The 23,137-nt window shown below is 26.2% G+C and overlaps 2 protein-coding genes across 2 annotated transcripts; both read right to left on the bottom strand.

Annotated features, from left to right (window-relative positions):
* Positions 1–1,591: 1,591 nt before the first annotated feature.
* On the bottom strand, positions 1,592–16,552 carry LOC129972739 (uncharacterized). The gene is made up of 5 exons (XM_056086982.1): positions 15,563–16,552; positions 12,803–13,006; positions 9,130–9,350; positions 6,739–6,817; positions 1,592–2,428 (listed from the first exon to the last, which is right to left on the bottom strand). The coding sequence occupies exons 1-5, from the start codon at positions 16,406–16,408 to the stop codon at positions 2,384–2,386; spliced, it is 1,395 nt and encodes a 464-aa protein (XP_055942957.1). The 5' UTR covers positions 16,409–16,552; the 3' UTR covers positions 1,592–2,383.
* A 1,343-nt stretch (positions 16,553–17,895) lies between these two features.
* LOC129972740 (uncharacterized) lies at positions 17,896–22,899 on the bottom strand. Its single transcript, XM_056086983.1, has 2 exons — positions 22,766–22,899; positions 17,896–19,555 (listed from the first exon to the last, which is right to left on the bottom strand). Exon 2 carries the CDS (start codon positions 19,347–19,349, stop codon positions 18,018–18,020), a length of 1,332 nt encoding a protein of 443 aa, XP_055942958.1. The 5' UTR covers positions 19,350–19,555; positions 22,766–22,899; the 3' UTR covers positions 17,896–18,017.
* Positions 22,900–23,137: the final 238 nt, after the last annotated feature.

The following is a 23,137-nucleotide window of genomic DNA, read 5'->3' as shown; positions in this document are numbered from 1 at the left end:
TGGCGATCCGTGGAGATGGTGACTAAATAATGTGGGTTCTATCTTTTTCTTAGCTACATTTTGGTATTGCAAAATTGAAAAAAAAATGGACTACAAACATGAACAAACTAATTTTAAAATATAAAAAGTCCTAAAATTAATGATCTAAAATTAAATCGATACTTGATTTTATTTTTCAATAAATGCAGGGGCAATTTCTGTAGCATTTTAGCATGGACCTTTATTAGAAACTCACTTTCCAATAGAATCATTCTTTCATTTTCAGAAAATTAACTTTGCATGCAAAATAAAATACTATAAATTTGTTATTAAAAACAAATTCTGTGTTTTGTTTTTTTTCATTTGCCTACCTTTTCTTTCATATTCTTCCAAAATATAATTTTGTCTTCAAATCTGGGTAGCAATATTTTGGTTATTTCTAATTATTACATAAATTTTAAACAAAAGAAGAAAAAAAAAATTAACAGATTACAATTTTTGTTTTCTATTCATTCATATAGTGTGTGTTTTATTATTTTAAACATTTCTGTCACAGCCTCATAGTTTTCTATAATGAGGCTGAAGGGAGGGGGAGTGCAATCTTTTCAGAGAGCAACAGTATTAGGAAATGGTAAAATCGCTTCCTTGCTAAATTAGTCTCATAATAAAGAAGACAGTTTTACAAATATCTTTAATGGATGGGGAAAATAATCTCTGCCTCAAAAATGAAGATTATGAAATATGCAGGAATGTTGATATATCTATCAGCAGGCAAGATACAGGGGGTTTCTAGGTCTTTCGATGCCCTGTTCAAAGATGCTATAAAAATGAAGGCTTAAATACAAGAGGTGGTCAAGTGAATTCTCTTTGAGTGCTTTGTGTTATTTTAATATTGATTTTTCCTTTGTGTGTTGTTGATTTCAGCAAGTTATGTTTTTGTGTAGCCTTTGTCTGTCTTATATAACTGTGTTTTCATTCTTTCTTGTGAAATAATGCATTGCAATCTGTTAATGAGCCTATTAAGACTTAAGACATGAGCCTATTAAATCTTTTAATGAGCCTATTAGGAATAAATGAGACTAAATGAAATTTTTGTTATATATCTTTCCTATCATATTTAAGCTTCCTGCTTTTTAAGAAAGGGAAAATAGACTTGTGATCACTATGGTCAAGTTTAATATTATTGCAAATTATTTAAAGTGAAATTATAGTCTTTTATCTATATTATAGTTTAACAAATCTTATTGCACAGTCAGGATTTAGTGGCTCCAAATTTTATATCTTCATAAAATTTCTTAACTAATTTCTTTAAAACAAAATTCTGAATCCTACTATAGAAACATTTTAAAGAGAATATCTATAATATTGGTAATTTCCCAATAGTTTCCATATTACTAAAATTGGTTTGTACTTCGTAAAAATATTAAATTGCATAAAAAATGTGAATGCAATAAAAAAAAGCCATTTTTATTTAGATTGACATAATGATAACAAGTAAACACAAAATATGCATATGATTTTTATATGTACATAAATACATATAAAACCCAAAATAAGTTTTAAAAGAAATACAAAAAAAAAATCATCAAAGTGATATACTAAAATATACAACTTTTAAATAACAAAAAGCTATAAAAAAAACTAGGGGAAAATTGGTACACTTGTCATGTATTAAATTTATTGCAAAATAATGATCAATATGTCAGATGAGCAAAACAATGAATCTACACATATATAAAAATATACTAATTTCACAGTTAATTGACTGAATTATTTTCTTGCACTACACAATGCTATTTTATACATGTAAAATTCAGTTATGAGAAATATCCATGAGAATAAAGCTCAATTTGAAGATGGAATTCCTTCATATTTAAATGAATCCTTTCAGGATGCAAAGATGATGCCAGTGCTTCCAACAATTTTTTCAGTTGATGCGTTGCATTTTATATATTATTTGCACTGAACAATGATTTTTTTTCCATGTTTGAAATTACTGAAACAACAATATTTTTTTGATCATACAATTATTTAAATTTATATAAATATTGAATTATTCTTAAAGTCTATAAATAGTGAACTACAAATGAGAAAAAAGATTTGCAGATAGATTCAACAGATTATCACATATTTTCTTGCACATCATCTCGCATATGACTGATTCATAATAAATTATTACACTTGATTTTGTAAATTCAACTACATTTTCATTTTATTAGCAATCTTTCATTGATAACTACTTAATGTTATTTCAGGCAAATAACAATCCTGGATGAGCAGCATCTATATGATCATAAGCTTCATTAATAGTTCCAAATACCTTTAAACATATCCAACAGAATATTCCACAGCAAGAACTACATCTCATGCGGTTACAGCCTTCAACTTTCTCAATTGCAGTTTTTCATCTTGGACATTGTTTACATTGTGAAACAGTTTTCTGCCATATCTACAAAATAAATTTACTATAATTTAAGGCAAATAATAATAATCATTTAAAAATCAGAGTGTCTGGCAAGTTAAAAGAGGATCAGAGTTTTTTCTTTTCTTTTTTTTCCCCCTTGACTATATCTTTCTTTTTAGTATAATTAGGAAATAATTATCAAAAATCCCCAATTTAACTAATTAACACCATCATTTACATTTCAAAATTTATTAATAGACAGTAGTGGCAAGGTTTTTTTTTTTTTTTTTTTTTGTTTTGTGCTGGAGAGTTTTATATTTGAGATTTATTTCATCAAAGAATTCTCAAGTAACAGAGTATGCAAAGCATGTTTAATCTGTTGGATCAAATATCCTCTCACAGGAATACTGAGGAAATTTGGAGAGGGAAGAAGCAGAACCCTTATCATCTGACCATGATAAAATTATGAGGTCAGTGCCAAAATACTTTACATGATACTTCAGAACAGGATTTAAGTTAACTAAATCAAAATTTACTACACACTATCAAAAAAACTGCTATTCTTAAAAAATAGCAGAAATCGAATATCATGTGAACTTTTTAATATACTGGTATTACAGTTTTAATGACAAAAAGAACTCAAAATACCTTCAAATGTTTTTTAACTTGCTGCTTTTTTTACTGAAAGTTGTTCCAAGCATACAGAATCAATATACATGGAAGTTCATCATCTTATTCATTCAGATCTCCATCTTGGGGCTTTATTCCATCAAAACCTTGTATGCTAAATTCAATGCTACTATATATCTTCTCTTTGAGTAGGAGTTTGATAGTAGTGCAGCTTTTGCAGAAATTTAAATGAATGTTCAAAACAAATATGGAATGATGTTTCTTTTTACATTTTAATATTTGTAATTCAGGCATTATATATATATATATATATATATTTGTTTTTGGTGTACCTCTTAAACTGGTGCCTGTTGTGACTGTCACTTTTAGGATATTGTGCTACAAAATGTTTCACAGTTTCAAAAAAAAAAAAAAAAAAAAAAAAAACTATTTTAGGGATGGTTTTTTTTTTTTTTTTTTTTTTTTTTTTTTCCTATGTGAAAGAAATCTCATAAATGAGCTTTAAAAAAATCATGCAATGTTTTTTCTGAAAAACTGCATGATTATTATTCTAAATTATCATTATTTCTAAAGCCTTTCAACATATCATATCTTTGCAAAATTGGATTTTCAGACATCCTATAAATTAAAAAATAAATACAGAACATCAGTGTAACTGATTTACACTTGAAAATTATAATTTTAACTTTTGATTATCAAAATTAATTATAGTAACGTGATCAGTTATCATCTTAATCTCATAAATGTTAATAATTGCTACCAAGTGTTATTGTCCTCTATTTAATACAATATATACTTTTACATTAGCCATCGCATGTAATGATCACAGATGTAGCAACAAATCAATTATACTGATCAAAAGATGGATATCCTGTATTTAAATACATACAAAATCAGCCAATTGTTGTGAATATAACATCAATTGATCTTTACAACAGTTCGCTCGTGAAGATCAATTTCAATATGGGACAAGAAAGTCAAAGATTGGCGTTGGAGAAAAGGAAAACGATTTTGTTTAAACCATTATTCCCACTGAACCAACCCTCCTTCCTAATTCTGCAGTTCTTACTCTCTTCCGATCAATGAGCTGTGTTTTTTTTCAATTCAATTCAGTTCAGTTCAGTTATATTAATATCCCGATTTAAAGCAATTCATGGGCTATTTTGGGACGGACCTTGTAATTTAGATTTGTAGTCAGACGATGAGGGTGATACCTGAATTGCCACATTCCTCTCTAAACTTCCATGCCACACCAGTGGGAAGATGCTTTGCCTGATGGATCTAACGTACATCAGACCCACTTATACAATGTTTATTCTGAACCTGAAATCTTCCAATTCCGAAGAAAGAGACCTTAATACTAGGCCACTTCAGCCTCAATGAGCTGTGAGTGAAGAATATCATCAGTTTCATGAAGAGCAAATACGGTGTGTTGAGCATGGAAGGAAAATGCAATCTTCTGAAAGAATATGATTTCTTAAACTAAATTTGTAGGAGCTTGTAGGTAAATTAAAAATTTTGCAACTATTTATTAATTAATTTCTGAAATGTAGGAGTGATGGCGATTCTGCAGTCTGGAAGAATGATATTTTGACTCATAAACAAATGTGATGTGGGTACATGCTTTGATGGACTAATTTATCTAAATGAGAGGAAAAGAGGGATAACCCTTGTTGTGTTTTAAGTTTAAAAACTTTAAGGTCACTCCAATAGCATATTCCTTTTTTCATGCTTATTTTTCAAATGAATGGTTCATCTACTGAATCCTTGATAAAAAAAAAAAATTAGCCTCAACTTTTTAAAGAATGTTTAAAAAATTAAATATATCTGAATTTTTTTCAATTCTGTAGAGTCTGGTGATTTATCTAATTAAATTAAAATGACTGAATAATGCAAATTATGTTGCAAGGTCTCTTTTTTTTCTAACATCCTTGCATTTCTACAGAACTGAAGTATTTTAAATGCACTTTGGTTTTACTGATCATTTAGATGCAGTCATCTTTTTAATTTTGATACAAAATTATCACTACAATACTATGTATATTATGTACTATTTTCAGTGCGATGTAAAATCATCAATCCTATATATAACTTAATTATGCAAAAATAAAATATTTGATTCTTTGATTATAAATATTCTATTTTGAATGCAATAAATTTCCATTGGAGAATATTTTCATAACTATATATATATATATGTTCTTGTAGTATGAAATTTCAAAAAGATTAATAACCCCTTAAGAAATTTAAGAATTAAAGCCCTATGATGTTCAAAATGACATAATATGTCCTAAAATAACCTTCATGGAACTTCAAAGAAAGACAAAAGTTGCTTAAAATGAACTATTAATTTTACCAAAATCTAACACATAAAGTAGTATATGAAACATTAACAAAAATGAAGAGAATTAAAATACTGCTTTTTTAATCAGATATAAAATGAATTTTATACAGTGAAATAAAGAGTAAATGAAATTAGCATCCTCTACAAAGAGTCATTTAAAAAAAATATTTTAGAATTTCCCCCTTACTTAATGGAGGGAGGGTAATGCAATTCTAAGCAAATATTTGTGATTGATATACATGAGATAATGCTTAAGTATTCATGAAGTATTATAATTATTAAAACATTTAATTTTGATATTTTATTAATTTAAATACATTAAAAGATCCCTCAATCTGAAGAAATCACCTTTGTAATGATATCTGTTTACATAACATAATAAATAAAAAATATGGGCTGGAAGGATTTATTATGCACCTTTTCAATAAAACTCTACAACTATATAAAAATTAAAATCTATTAAGAATTAAGGATCCTTCCTGTAAAGGGAAGGATATTTTTCAAACACTATTCTATAAAACAAAACAAAATTACAACATATTAATGAAGTTTTTAATATACAGGTTATAGCTCTTGTCTAGGAAATTATTAAAGGTTTATTTAGTAGTCAACATGTTGCCTTTTGTGTCCAAACATGATAAAAAAACAGTTTTAATCATGAAGTAAGCGGTAAAATCAGGCAGCAAGATAAGACGATAAATTTCAACTAAGCCTGCTAACACTATACTATAAAGCAAATCAAAATTACAATATATTAATGAAGTTGTTTTTAATATACAGATTATAGCTCTTATCTAGGAAATTATTAAAGGTTTATTTAATTGTCAACATGTTGCCTTTTGTGTCCAGAGATGATATAAAAAAAAAAAGTTTTTATCATGAAATAAGCGTTAAAATCAGGTAGCAAGATAAGAAGATAAATTTAAACTAAGCCAGCTTTAAATTAACACATTTTACATTTTAATCTCAAATTTTTAATTTCCTTTTCTCTCTCATCTAGATTTAAGGAAATAATTTGTTTAAAATGAAAATTATACTGTCACCACAAATGAAAACTGTGCAGGACCAACTATCTGATAAAATTAAAAAATTGCTGAATAATCTGAATGTTGGTATTTTGTTTTAACAGAGACAAACCCAATAAACCAAATATGTGATTTGACAATATGTTGAAATATAAAATCAAACTTTTCTAAAAAGGTTACTTTAATCATGACCGTTTTATATTACCCATATCTACTGAATTGTTTAAAATACAATTCCATCAACAAAGTCCTTATATAACAATGGAAAATATGATTTTTTTAAAATAAAAATTAATCTAACTACACAATAAAAATTCTCTGTTTTAAAAAAATTATAGAAAAAAGATATTTAATACCTTAAATGAGTAGTCCGGATCTTTCTTTGAATTCTGATACATTTCACAGTTATATCCACCATGGTATATAACATTGCACCTTAGAAAAGAAATAAGATAAAACAACTATAAATTTGATTTTTCATATAATGCGACCATATTACTTTAAACTTTTCTGCCTTAAAGTAATACAGCTAAAAGTAATATTTTTTCCCAAACTATTTCAAAGGTTTCATATTTTCTAAGTACCTCTGCAGCAAGAATCAATAGAAAATAAACATATGAAAATTAAAAACTCAATATAAGATTAATTGATCAATTTCTAAATTTATATTTAAAGTAAATGCAACAATTTACGGAAAAATTGTTTACAGAATGACAGTAAAAATTGTTTTACAGTTTTAAATCATTGCCTTCTTAAAATCTTTGAGGAGCAATTTTTTTTTCTCTTCAATCTCCAAAGTGGTATTCCAATTCAATTGTGCAGGAAGCTTTGAGGTTATTATAGTAGTACATAGTTGTGAATTGCTATAAACCAATATGATTTCTGAAGATAAAACATCACTTTTTTTATTTTAAATGGTTCTTCATCTAATACTACATGTATCTGCAATGGTCGTAGTCATCAGTAAGTCCACAAGCAATACATCTTTTTGATCTCAGAAAATGATAGTCATACTCTTTCTCTTTTACATACATCCCTCTTTTTTTTTTTTTTTTTTTTTCTTTTTCTGAATGCTTTTTGAAAGTTTTAGGATTTGTTTAGAGAGTGTGCATTCACTGCTTGGATTGTTCTATTCTGAACAACAAATTCCATCAATGTTGCAAAAAATTCGAAAATTCTTCCACTTCATTAGCATAAGAGGCGAGATAATTTAAGGCAGATTCCATGCAACAAAATGATCCTCAAATAATATTTTGGAAATCCATTGAGCATAAAGTAGTGTGGACTTTTTACTACAATAGCAATGAACTGGTCTTGGAAAAGCCATGGATAATTCACTATAAGTGAACTTCCATCTTTCTGGAAATATTTGGTAACTCACTGATAAGGTTTTACTAGTCTTTCTGGAAATATTTGGTAACTCACTGATAAGGTTTTACTAGTGGCAAAGTCACTCCCTAGTCTATCTTCATCATGAACATCAAGTGTTAAACTATCTTTAAATTATTTCATTCTTGCACTACATCACGCAAAAAATGGCTCTTTAATGAAATATTATTACATTCTTCTACTGATTTAAAAAGAAAATGAATTATGCAGCACAATTTGCACCGAGCAGGAAAAATAATCATGGCAACCATTCTAAGCATCTGTCAACTGATATATTTCGATTCAACAGAGGTAAATGTTAAAGTGGAGAAATTGTTTAGTAATGAAGTGTATAAATTTGTCTTTTACTAAATGGATGGTTATTTAATAATGCAACAAGTAGGGAAAAGATTGCATAATTTTAAAAATATGTATTTAGAATTTTTTCTTTTGAAAGCATTTAAATATTACTTTAAAATTATAGATATTTTTTTTACTGTGTGATAATTTAAATACTGAAAGCCAATAAATAGAATTTTATGTGTATATAGAATTGCATAAATATTTTTCCTGCCAAGTTAATTGGAGTTTAAATTAAGTTTACTCTGAATTGATTATATATATGGCTTCACCTTTATAACTTAGAATGTTATCTATATCAATAAAACATTAACTTAATAATACATTCTGCAAAATTTCTCTTCTTTTGCCTCATCCAGGTGTGTTCCTTTTGCTTTCTCTCTTAAAAACAATTAAAGATGAAACTTGAAAATAACTTTATAAATTGGCTATTGAACATAATAATTAACATAAAAATAGATATCACAATTAGATATGAATATATTTTCACCCCATTTTAGTAAATCAGGTCAGTATATAAATATAATAGAAAAGGAAAAAAATTCCAGATTAAAGAGATAAATGATTGGAAATGAAATCAAGAAGATAAGAATTCAGGACTTTTTCTTCTTCTACATTAATATTTTCAACTTCCATTGACGCTGAAAAAGTCATAAAATAGTAGTATCTCTATTAGCTTAATCTGGTGCAGATTATATCTCCTCAGTTTTAAAACACAGCAATTTCTTACATTCTATCAGTATAAAATTAGAAATATATATATACTGTATACATTAACTTATTTTCATTAACCTTTCATTTATTGGTATTTAATTTTTTAAACCCCCAAATATGACTAAAAGCTTACTAATAGAGAAATTTATTTTTAATTGTTAAAAGCTGAAAAAAAAAATTTCAAAGAAAAACTTTTTAAATGAGCAACTCATCAGAATTAAATATCAATTTAAAAAAGCGGTGAAATCTGATTACAATATTGTAGTTCAAATTGAAGACGATTCTTTAAAAATTTACATACTTACTTGGTACAAATGTCATTTTTACAAAGAGGACAGTTAATCCTATCTGACAACTCCTTTTTATAAATAAACATTAAACAATATGGGGCTGGACAATAAAAAATGTTCTCTCGGTTCCTCTCAAGGTAATCTTTCATTGATTTTTCAAGTAAAGCCTTGATCTTAACAGGGTCATCTTTCAGGATTTTCCGGATATCTTTGACAACTATATCTTTCAAACAATTCTGTGGATTGAAAATTTAAATAATTAAAACAGTATCATATATTTAAGAAATATATAAAATACTTTATTTGATATATAGCACTACAAAAGAAATACAAAATTCCATAGTATTCAAAGTGGGAACCTCCCCGACAAATGCAATGCAAAATAATCTAAGGGATATATTTTATCTTTTAACACATTAAACACTTTCAATCTACAATGATTTTGAAAAACGAATGAATTTTAAAGTTTGATTAATAAAAGCAGAATAAGAATTTCTCTTTCACCAGCATTTTGTATTCTACCAAAGAAAACGTTGCACAAATTTTTATAAATATATTCATTGAGTTATTAGATAATGAAGCTACAGATCATCGGCTATGTAAGATACCCGACATTATCATTTCATTTTGATAATGTAAATTGCACCTCTTTCCTTCCAAAACTGATCTGTTAATTGCTTTTTTATATTTATACGCACACACAACATTTCATGTTAAAAAAGCTGCAAATTTTTTTAAGTATTATGCAGTGATTAAATTATTCTTAAACTAAGAATTATCTCAAAAAGTAGAGTTTGGTGCAAAGTTAATATATGAAGTCTTGGAAAAAATTTCATCTAACAAAATGATTTACTGTATTTTGCTATTCATTAGACAGCTAAATTGGCACAGAAGTGCTTAAAAATACATGAAAATGATAAAAAATTAAAATTATTTCTTATAAAATTAACATTTTAATAACATAAAAAGCAGTAAATCAAATTCAAATAATGTTTCATAAACTTATAAAATATACAAATTAATATGAGACTTAATAGTATAGAGTCATAATGTGTAATTTTTCTTTCCTTTTTTTACATGTTGTATAGCAAATTCGTTAGTGATATCATCATTTGCTTTTTTTAACTAATTCAGATTCAACAGAGAAAATGATTAATGAGATAAACTGTTTTTGTTTCAATGCTGAATCTCTATTAATAGTTTTTTTTTTCCACTTTGAGGAAAACCTATGTCTCAATAAGATGGTCATTGATTAAATCAATATAATTTTTAGAGCTGTAAAACAATTTAGAGAAAATTCAAATAGATTATAAATAAATACTGCAATATTTTGATCTTAGAAGGCCAAATTCAATGATAAATTTTGATTTAATCAAATAAATGAATAATATTGTTTTGTACCATCACATTAATGATCATTTTCAAACAGTTTATAAATAGTATATTTCTAAGAAATCTCAAATTATTTCATAAAAGCTACCAAGTATTGAATTAAGAAATATTCTATGTCAGATAAAATCAACTTATCACTGCCTTCATAATGAAATTATTTTGATTCTCACAAAACAATTACAAAATTACAAGTTTTTGTTGATCTCTCTGTATTCCTTTCTTCACTTTACCAGAGCAACATATATATTTTTTCTCTCCATCTATGCCTGTACTAGTCATACTGTGAAATTGCCTAGAAACAATATTATATGAAATCACAAAATTTGGCTTTTCAGAAGTATGATTGTAACAAATAGCAATGGAATATATCTTTATTACTAAGAAAAGATAATTGTGTTGTTGTTTTACAGAACAGACTGCAGACCTAGTGCTACCAAATTTAGTAAGATATAATTTGGGAATATGTACCTTGGAATGATTTTTAAAATAAATTTCAGTTAATGACAAAAATTTGGCATTTTCCCCCATAACTTAAAAAAAATATTATGATGCAAAAATTATTTTTACATCAGATCAAAACTAAAAAAATAAACATCATTTCATTAATACTAATTCAGCAGCAATAAGAAATAGTGAAAGAATTATCAATATAGGATGAAATATTAAAATAAATTTTCATTACTTCACTTCATTACTTTTAAACATTTGTACAAAATATATAAAATTTTGTAAAAATTATACTTTGAATGAATCATTTTAGAAAATTTTATTTTAAATGTATAAGGTGTTCACTTTAATTATGGTCCAAAAGATGAATTTCAAAATTGTTAGAGATAGACTTATATTTCCAAAAAGGAAAGATGCCTTAAATGAAATAAAGATGTATGTAAGTCAAAAGATTATGAAAAATAGTTTTATGTATCTTCGTGTCTTTTTAGTCATACTTAGCACAAACATTCTTGATATCCTAACACATACAATAGTTCAATGCCTTGTAATTAAAACCAAAAGTAACAATGGACTAACATAAAAATTTGTTTCAAGGAAAAATTCCAGCTTTTGTAAAAGTAAAATATTTGGGTGAAATTGAAGAAATTATATTTTAATTTTTTATAGGTTAAATCAGAAAAGAATAGAACAGATATTTAGCTTGATTGCAATGATTAATAAAAAAATAACAGTTTATGTAACAAAAAATTATAATGAAAAGAAATTATTTTATTGCATAATGAAATATTATTTAAAAACTGATTGTAATAAATAATTTTATAAACTTGCAATAAAAGTCACTTGATAATAACAGTTGCTCAAAACAATTTTTTTTTGGGGGGGAAGGAGGCTTAAAAATAAAAATGTACACATAAAATGAATTCTAGAAAATTGAGCAATAATGTTAATATAACATATTTATTATATGCCATATAATATGTTTATAATATCTGCTGTATTCATTAATTCTCATTTATGCATGGACTTTACTTTTTTTAAGTAACCTCAAAGTCAATGATGTAACAGATTTAATTCTAGTAATTACAGTGGCCATTCCATATCCAATGATGTTCAAAAATATAAAAGTTAAAAAAGTACATAGTTGAAAATACCTGACAGTTGGAGGCCCATCATGTTGAAACTACATTATTAATAAATTTCAGAGCAAAATAAACTCTTCCAAAAAATCAGATAATTATCTTGACAAAATAGTCAAGTATGCAGTAGATAGATATTAAAAGAACATAGAGATAAGCAAATAAGACCCCTTATTATTTAAAAAGAGTTGTAACAGATAATATAAACAACTTTAAAAAACTAAATAGTAACTTATAAATTAAACATAAACTTTGTTTCTAAATTATTTTAATTTTTGCATGAGCTTTTAAATTCTAGATATCTTTTATAGCAGTTTGTAAAAACTATAATAAAATAAAAGAAATACAATATAACAGAAATAAATAGTTACCTGTTCCTAAAATTTCATTTCTAGAAATTTTTTCTAATATTTATCACATTGTTTAATGATAATAATTGTTACAAAATATGAAATGAAACTAAAAGAAATAAAACTAACATAACTGGATACATGTTATATTTTTAGCATCTACTACCTTTAACATTAAATTTTCAGCATCTACTACCTACCTACGTTAAGACAAACTTTTAATTCATTTTATAACAATTACTGCTGAGTACCAAATATTCGCAAAATCAAATCAATTGACTCCAAAGCACAAAACATTAATATTTATACATATTTTCAACAAAATACATAAAAATAATGAAGCAAAAACTGTATTCTTACTTCATCACAACAACGAAGAGGAAACTGTGCTTGTTCAATTAGAGCTTGTATACATTCAAGGCAATATAAATGCCCACAGTGTTCAAGACGAAAAGTTAAATTATATGCTGGACCGAGACAAACAGGACAAATTTCATGTGACTGTTCCACATCTGGGATGATTATATCTAATTCATCAGATAAAGCTTTTATACACTTTTCAGCCTTAAAAAGAAAAGAAAAAAAAATCAAATGGTATTGAGATGATTAGTTAAAAAAAATATTCACAGTCCCAAATATTATAAATTAAAAGATATTAGTAAACTGGTATATATATACATATTTATATTTTTTTACAGGTATTTCTTTATTACCAATGATCAAGAATTTTGTCAGTCATTTCATTTTAAATCTCATGCTGACTGAGACAAGCTTTTTTTAAAAAATACAGTAATAAAATCAGCATATATATTTTGTACAGTGTTTCTTGTGCCTATTAATAGACCGTCCTATAAAATTATATAGCAATGTTATTTAGACATGTAAAAATGCATCTAATTCTGAATTATCATTCCAAAAAATGTTATTAGAACAATAGTAACTGAGCAAAAATATTAAACATTAAATAATTACTTTTTAAAAATTGAGCATGATGCCAATAATTTTTTTTTTTTATCATGTATATCCTGTACCTAAGTTTTTGGTCTGAAATGAAAATTAAAAACTCAAATTCAAAAACAAAAGTTTTTTAATTCAAACATTCAATGGGGATTTATTCTAGAAGAGGTGGGGGGAAAACTGTCAGTGATAAAAAATTCAGTTAACATTATTTTGGGCAGACCAAAGGATTACATTAATTTTTAACATTAAAAAATACAAAAAATGTAATCTACTGCATTTACTAGGACATTTATTTAAAAGAAGGTGTTTGATTTTAAAAACAAAAATTACTGCACCTTTAACTAGAGAAAACAAACAATAAAGAATTGAATTAAAAACAAAAACTTCAATAGTTTTCTAATATTACATTTTTCTTTATTACACATACTAACTTCATTTTGCTATTGTTTATCAGAAGAGATACTATAAGCATGAGGAAGTCATCAAAAATACAATCTACAGTAGTTACTGAAGTATTTATTTAAATGAAAGTATCCTTTTTAAAAGTAAAAACAGTGGGCATTCTCTCTTGAAAATGAATTTATTGCTAAGATTACATTTTTTTTTTCAATTTTATATAACAACTTCATGCTGCTACTATTTATAATACGAAAGAGTATAGTCAGGGTAGAAAACTCTTGGAATTTTTCTTTCTTTCCTTTTCACTTTCTCTAATCTAGATTAAGAATTTTTAACTTCTTAGGAACAAAAATTTACTTTAAGAATTGATATACTATTCCAAAAGAAATAATTGTTAAGCAGAACATGAAATAGCCTTGGACATTGATAATCTTAGTAGATGTTGTACTGATAAAGAAAAGGCATTTATTTTATAAAACAAAATGTTAGTAAAATTTTTGGATCATATATTCTTACTGAAATCCTGCCAGATTGTAGGACATGAATTATTGCCAACATGAAATGGCAGATTTAATGAGGTATAAGTATTTTAAATATAGGGGGATGTAGTAAGTTTATTTGTAATATATTTAGTATATATAACACTCATTCACTTTAAAGATTCCGGGTTTTTTTATTTGGGGGGGGGGAGGAATGCTTCTTCAGAATCCTTTTCCAAGAACCCTAAACTTATGCATCAATCTAGCACTCATAAAAACGGCAATATTTTCTTTCAAATAGTGTTACATGTACCAAAAAATGAACACTGATTTTTTAGAAAACTCTCAAAGAACTTTATATCTAATATTTTTAAACTAGTTGGTTCAGGTGACCAGCTGCTTTATTGAAAACATTAGTTTTTATTTTTATTTTAGACATAACTTTATGTCCATGATTCTGCCAAATTGTCTGACATTAAAGCTGTATCATTTTAATTGTCTCTCTTATGTTATGTTTATTAAGTACACAAACCTTTCTCATGAAATAGTAACAAAATTTCATAGCGCTATTAAAAACATAAACATCCAAATCATCTACTTTTAAAATTTTGCAATATTGCTACTTTGCTTTTTTGTCTTGTAAATTTTTTTAAAAAAATTAACAGAATCCTTTTTTAAGAACGGGAGAAAATCACATGATTAAATATTTGAAAAAAAACAATGAACAGAAATTGAATTTTACGGTAAATATATTGTTGGAAATTAGGTAAACATTTTTATAATAAATAATCAATACATTTTTTAGCAACAATATTTTTAAAAATTTTTGTGGGAAAAATGAAAAAAATTCAGCTTAACTTTTAATTAATTAAAATGTTAATAAAAATTTCAAAACAAAATTGTTTTGAGGTACACATTTCCTCACTCCAAGGTATATATATTTATTTGTAATATATTTAGTATAGAGGTAGCTAAATGTCAAATGGTCTGACCTGTAGAGTGCCAGCACAAATATTCATGTATCTTTATTATTAGTAGGAGCAAATGTGTTGAAGGAGCAAATATGATAAGGTACTGTGAAATGTAAATAATTTTTTATTTATACTTTTTGCCTTGTTTGTGAAATTGTAAACAAATATGAATTTTTGCATGCATCACTGTGCTAGAAATAAATATTGTGAACTATTTGAAACTATGCTGTATTTTTATTTGGTGGTTATTTTCAAGATTTTTTTAAACAGAGTTTGTCATTATTCCAATACTGAAAATTTGTAATTCTTACTTTTTCTATACTCCCTGCACTACCTCGAATGAGTAGTTGGTGAGCTTTAATATCCAAGGCAGCTGAATATAGATCACAAGATTGAATAAAATTATCCAGATTCATACTATATTTTTTGATGAAGGCTTTTAATAAAATATTGTTATTCTGTTCTGTTGTTAAAGAAATAGTCTGAATCAAATGATTATCAGCATCTTCAAGAAACAAAGTAATTTGGTATTTCGCATTATCACATGCAATATGAGATCCATATAAAGTAAGTGTTTTCTTTTTATTATCCACTACAATATGCACATTTTCAGCTTGTTCTAAATTTTTTAACCATATCTGCCCACCATAAAAAAATATATTTTCTAAATCATTAATTGTTTCCGAACTTAACACATCACCTGCTAGTAAATCATTAACTTTCCTGTGTAAAAGAGACAATACTTCATTGTTATTTGATGTTATTTTAATCAAAGCTTTCTCTTCACTTTCTAAATCGATGCTAAAGCCAATTTCAAAATCATTATTATTCTCGAAGAGTTTTTTAACATCCTGTTTGACCTGTTCCAATTCAGTAATGAAAGCATGTTTTAGAACTTTACAAAGTTCTTTATTACATTTAACAACAAGATTATACATAATTTTAGTTATACATTTTTTATTTTCCACAACAACTCCAGACAAAGCATCCCCAATCAAATTCAAGTCTTCATTATTTAGCACATCAATATAAACTACCATGTCGAGATCTTTGGGGTTTGGTTTTGGAATTATCACATTAAAATCCCCATGAAAAGTAACTTTTTTGCATGCATCAATTATAATTGATCTCATTGTAAGCATATCATCCTCTACCATTTTAAATGGGGGTTTGTATTCCAGTTCAATGCTATCAATCAAAGAATCGGGTATCAAAAGTTGCAGTTCTTGTTTTAATTCTTTAGCATTTGTTTCTGGTGGCAAACCTGTAATATACAACTGATTTTCCTTTTTATTACTAGTTTGAATGAATATATCACATTAAAAAATTCTAATCTTTCTCAAAGCTAACTTACGTGCAATCCTGAAATTTTCTGCACAATTAAAATTAACATAACCTTTTCCAGAACAGGGACGCCTTATCCAAGAAATAAACAACCGGTAAGGAAAATATTGTGCATCAGCAATATTATCTACACATTCAGAGTTAATATCTTTATGTAGAGTATTCAGTATTTCAGATTGAGTTTTTTGATAGAGATCTGTTGCTACAGCACCTTTTGACCAATTTATTTCGAAACAAATCTTGTTTTGATTATATTTAAGTTCCAAAGTTTCTAACTGGTTCTCACTTAATATATCATCAAATTTACTTTTCAAAATATCCTGAATGAAACTCTGGGCAAAATCAATATAATCGGGTAGTGCATAAACATAAACACATCCTTTATGTATAGATACTTCTAAAAAAATCAAATTACTACCACATTCTTTTTTAATATTTTTTTCAATCTTTCTCAAATTTTCACAATCTGGACCAAGCAACAAGTCATTCATCAGCTCTTCTCCAACAGAGTCAATTGTTCTGCATGTTAATGTTGAATTAAATAAATCTTTTTTTTTATATGGCAGCATACCATTCACCAGTCCCTTCATAATTATATCATTTGGTACAACTGTGATATGAAACAAAGTAGTTGTTTTATTACAAATAATTTGATCATAAAGAATAAATTGTGGTTCACTTTCAGTTTGATAAGTGACAGATTCTGAATTAATGGAAGCCAATAAAGAAGAGGATAAAATTCTATACCCACTCTTGAAATGACCTGTATGAACACATAAATTAGTATAAAAACATTCAAACAAGATTTCAATCAAATTCAAATAGTGATTTTGAAAGTCTGAAAACTTGGGGATAACTTTTTCTCCAAGATAATTATATATTATATTACAAATTTTTAATACGAAAGAATGAATTTTTTTCATGGTGTTAGGGTTAATAAAATGATTTTTACACCAATCAGAGCTAAAATTGTTTTCTGTCCAACCCTTGTAAATGGAAAGATATAATAAAGTATCACTTTCATTTATAGTCAGTTGAAGTTTCATAGCATCAATCAGTTTTTGCTGCATTTCATTAAAAGTATGGCAAAAAATTCTTCTTTTATTGCAGAAAAATGCAGTAAGTACCACTGCTTCAAAAGCAAACCCCCTTTTTATAGCTAACAGAAGTAATTTTGAATATTTCAAATGAAATGGAAGTTTACCCATATCTTTTCCCATTGGAGTAAGACTATTATCTTTAATGGCTTCATACTTTCGTAAATCATTTACTAGATCATGTAGAATATCCTTTCGGAAAAATTCTACAAACTGCAAGGTTTTGCCAGATCTGTATTGGATAATTTTTATCATAGTATTGTAAGGATTCACTCTTAACATTTCTGGACAATCTTTCCATGGCATATCCATGAAATAATTTTCCTTATAGATTATAGATTCTATAACAAATCCCATTACTAAATCTCCCTGCCAGACTTTTTCGCAGCTTGGCTTCCCAACAAGAAATAAAAGTCATTTTTAATACATCTATTTTTAATAAATTATCATAAAAGACATGTTTTCTAATTCCACTATCAACAACAAACCTCAAAGAAGGAAAATTAATTGCTTCGGAACATTCTGTGGAAAGAAAAACTTTTCTTTTTAAATTTGTTGAGATACTACAATCTAAATTATAGATAGCATTTTCATGTATTAAATAATACTCAACGTTGTTATAAAGAAATTTTTTCAACTGTTCCTTTAGCATTTCTGATGCTTGTTTGAGATCATTGATATCTGGCAGGAATGCTAGAATGTCTCCAAAATTATGTAATGCAAGGATACTCATAATGGTGTTAACAACATGTGAAACATAATCTTCCAAAGGAGTTAATGCATTATTTTTCCAAACAGTTTCAACAGGATAAGAAATACAAGGTGCTTTCAAGACTCTAACTACTTGAATAATTTTAGAGAAATAGTTTCGATAATTCTTTAAATCTGAATATGGTGATATTAATAAAATCAATCTTGAATCTTCATTGGCCACAATCATATCTCGAAGGTACGAAAGCAAAAGATCAGATTCAATTGATCTCACCAAGGGAACATTAAAAATAACAAATGCTTGCTTAACAACAAATCTGCTATCTACAAAATAGTTTAGTAGTTGCTTTTCATTAAGACATGAAATATGAGTAGCCATTCTTCTTTCATTAAATAAATCTGTACCGATTTTTTCACTTAAGAAATTAGATAACCAATTACTAAGTCTTAATTTCAATATATCACAATTTTCACAAGATATGACAGATTTATGAGGGAATGCAATTCGGATAAGAGGTGGTAAAATAAAGTTAAAGCAAAAAGAGTTTTCTGCAACAATGATGGCCACTTTATCATCTTTTAAAACATTTATTATGTCATCTCGGAATACATAAGCTTGAAAGAAGTTTTCAAATAATTTGCATTCATGTAGAAGTTCCTTTCTAACTTTTTCTGAGTACTGAATGGCATCTTCAAGAACCAAGGTATAAACAGAGGAAAGACGAGCCTTTAAATTACTAACAACTTTTTCAAATTGTTTTAATTGTAATGACAAGTTATGTGTAAATTGTTCCAAATCTTTAGAACATTTCTGATTAGTCATTATCTTCTTCTTCTTTTCTACTTCTGAATAAAGTTTCATTATATACATTCCAGCCAGTTTGTCTATTTCCTGTCTGTAATGTAAAATGACATCAAAAGTTGTAGAAAGTCGCTGTATATTCATACTTCCAGAAGATGTTTCTATTTTTTACTACTGAATGTGCAACCACAGGAGGAAGAATATCAGCAATTTTTCTTGACTTTCATAAAATGAAAACTTTGATTTCCTCTTATAAGTAATTAATGATAAGCTGCAGGAAGACAGCATACTGGCATTCTCACATGCTTCTTGTATTTTCAGGATATTTAAATTTTAATTCTTTTAAAAATCTACAGGGAAAAAAAACTTTAATAATTAGTAATATACATTTTAAAATTTATTACTAAGAATATGTGTTTTTTAAAAGTTATTTGTTAATGAAAAAAAGATTCGGTACTTGTCAATTTTAACAGATACCAAAAAGAGGGAAAAAAGGTTTTTTTTTTTTTTTTTTTTTTTTTTTAGTCAATTTGGCAATCATCAAAATATATAGCATGTGTATTGATATTTCCACATAATTTCACTTTTGTATATATATATATATATATATATATATATATATATATATATATATGCACTAGAGTATAATTTGAAATTTTGGCAAAATTTTTTCTTGGTGCTTTTTGGTCGCTGTTAAAACCAAATTACACCTATTTTTCAACTAAGATGTTTGAATATATAATCAAATTAACAACAAAATAAGCATTTGGGTTAACAGAAATTCAAATGTAGAAATGGAATTATTTTAAAATCAAAGAGTAAATAAAAATTTTGAATTTACTCCACAATAACTATTTTAAAGTATTTAATTTTTAGAAGAATATGTAAAATTTGAACCATATCAGAAATTTATTTGTTATTTAATGCATTAGAATTCATAAGATTGTCTATCTATCAAATAAAATGAATAAAAGAACTTTATCACATTTTGGAAAATTCTCATGTAGGGGAAGATTATAAATTGTTTGTAGAAAATGTCTAATGTTAATAGTAACTACATATTTCTTTCAAGAAAATATTAATTATGTATTTCTTTCAAGAACAATAAAAGTTATACATTTCTTTCAAGTGAAATGATAATAATATGTTTCAGTCAATCATCTATGTAATATAACATTTCATGTATTAATATATAAAATTAATTAATGCACACATTAACTGTTTGATTAAAACTAAATGAAATACCATGTGTCTAGAGAGAATATAAAGAGGTATTTCCATACGTTTTTCCAAACAAATATAATTGATCCATTTAGATTACTTATATGGTTACCTATACTTATCTGCCCTGTTAGTAATTAACGTTGAAGAACATGCCATGATCCAGTAGGACAAGGAAACAGTAGAGCTTACAATGAAATTAAAAACCCAATATATCAAAACTGCAATGTGAGTGAAATGATAAAGGCTTAACATAAGTTCCCACTCTTATAGAAGGAAAAAAATTCACTGATCTTCTTTAGAAGATTCAAGAATTACAAACTATAAAGTTATAAAAATATAAATGATGAATTTTAAGCAAATATTGTCAACATTAAAATATTTATAACACTGAAATCAAAAATTTATAACATTGAAATAAGTCATTAATTTCTCAGTTATTATTTCTATGTATATGAGTGAAGAGCATTAAAAAAACTTAATCCCACTTGGTTACTACTAGATGCTAATCTTGCATAAACCACTACTGGGTGCACAATTCCCAGATATGTTCACATTTCAACTTAAACAAAATTTTAAAAATGCTGATCATACAATAATCTTTACTTTTGACTAGTTCTTGGTGCAATGAAGGGGGAAATGCAAGAGACAGATAAAAAATATTACATTAAATTTACATTACATTTATTTATATTGAAATAAATAAAATGAAAACAGTGTGCTATTGAAATACCTTAAATTTACATTTTAAGTTAATTCTGTATAAGTCACAATTCCTAAATTTACTATGCTTTCAAAATATTTACTCTTCTTTGCTTTTAAACTAGATTGTTAACAGACTTCTGCTGAATATAAAACATCAATTTTCACCTTTTTTTAAAAATTCAATCCTTTAGTTCATTTGCAATGCCTTTCCTTCCTTATTCTTTTCATCATTTTTAGAAGGTAACCTCTGCTCATCCATGTTTTTAACAAATTTAGAGCAGGCATTTCTGCATATAATCCAAGTTCTTTTCTTTTTTAATTGAAAATTTTCAGCTCTATTCGATTTTTTTCACTTCATTTAAAATCACACACTTTTTTTAAAAAAATATATTTTTCTCTTTAGGTTTTTCAACTTCAAATTTTTCATATAAGAAAAATATTTTCTCAACTATGGTCTGATCATGAGATAGTATCATCAAAATCTTACGTAAATATAACCATACATTTTAAAGATGTATATAAAATCTAAATTTTATTATTTCTCCAAAATTATTCTTTATTTATTAGCTTATTTTTCTTTCTAAAATTATTATTACATAAAGACATGCATTTTTTATTCATTCAAAATCATTTAGCTAAAATTGACAAATGTCTTGATTAGCTGATACTATATTTTAAGTTCATTATTAAAGATTGATGAAATATCCAATATTTCTCACATTATTTTACTTTTTCATTAAACATAAGCAAATAGCTTATATTAAAAAAACATTTGAATTATCTTTCTTAATTTTAGAATACATTGATTATGATCATTTTATTTTGATCAATAAGAATGAATAATCTTAAAGCAAATATTGTAAAAGAATTGGAAAATATATCTTTTATGCTTCATTAATAATTATGCATTAATGGCATGCTAGCAATTACTTGTTAAATATGTCATATATATTGCAATCAGCAACTAATCACTAAACATTTCTTATTAGTCTATTGATAATTTTCACAAATGACATGGGGTTAAACCAAAAGGTCATCAATGGTAGATATTTAAATTAAAAATTTGCTAACGGCATATCGTTATTGCACAAGTACCCTTCATTATTACCCCTAAAAATTTAATTTTGCTTAATATTTTCAGTAATTTATTATTCTTCAGATTATGTCCAATGACTTTTCAGTGTTTAAAACTATACAATCAGGTCCCATTGTATCCAAAGATTAAATTTTGCACATTATTAAAATACAATTAAATAGCATGTGGAAAAATGAATAAAGCAGCAAAAATGTTGAAAATAAGATTTATAAGTATGAAATATAATTATAAAAACGTTAAACAAATAGCTTAAAATATATTCCATGATGTTCAACCATTAAATGCATTTTTAAACTTAATTCTGTAGACAGCAAAAAAATGTTTATGCTATCCACAATTTTTACAAACAATTTTAAGTAAGAAATATAAAATTTTAAATATGTTAATTTAAAAAAAAATAATAATAATAATCTTTCAGAAAAAAAAATCGAAATATTTAGGAACAATATCTTGCTAATTATACTCCTAAATTGTATTATTCCTATTTTATTTCAAAGTTTCGTCATAAAAGCTTAAACACGTTAGAAAGGAAACTTACTACTTGATTATGTATCTGATATTTATTAATATTCTAAAATTTATTTCTATTCACACATTCAAAATATCTGGTTCATCTTATTTTGATGGTAATAAAGTTTTGAAAATGAACTTTTCTTTTATGGACATTGAAACAATTAACTGCTGAACCATTAATCCTAAATCATACGAAAAATACAAAATCTCTTACAAAACTATTAAATTCTTAAAAATCACGAAATGATAGAAAAAAGTCCTTTCAAAAATTTCTATTATCTATTTTTAAAAAAATTGGAACTCCACTCACAAAGTAATATTTAAAACCATTCAACGTATCCTAAATTCATATTAATGCAAGAAAGTGTCCAATTTAAGTTTCGGTTTCGAAATTCTC

This window comes from Argiope bruennichi, chromosome 6 (genome assembly GCF_947563725.1).
Source record: "Argiope bruennichi chromosome 6, qqArgBrue1.1, whole genome shotgun sequence".
Lineage (NCBI taxonomy): Eukaryota > Metazoa > Arthropoda > Arachnida > Araneae > Araneidae > Argiope > Argiope bruennichi.
The sequence above is the reverse complement of the archived record's forward strand: the minus strand, read 5'-3'. Positions and strand labels throughout refer to the sequence as shown.

Excerpts from the sequence above, each read along its gene's own strand:
- LOC129972740 (XM_056086983.1), bottom strand. The coding sequence starts at position 19,349 with ATGAATATACAGCGACTTTCTACAACTTTTGATGTCATTTTACATTAC.
- LOC129972739 (XM_056086982.1), bottom strand. The coding sequence starts at position 16,408 with ATGGTAGAGGATGATATGCTTACAATGAGATCAATTATAATTGATGCA. Across the intron at positions 13,007-15,562 it reads GTGCAGGGAGTATAGAAAAA|GCTGAAAAGTGTATAAAAGC; the intron begins GTAAGAATTACA and ends TTTCTTTTTAAG. Across the intron at positions 2,429-6,738 it reads ATCCGGACTACTCATTTAAG|ATATGGCAGAAAACTGTTTC; the intron begins GTATTAAATATC and ends TTTATTTTGTAG.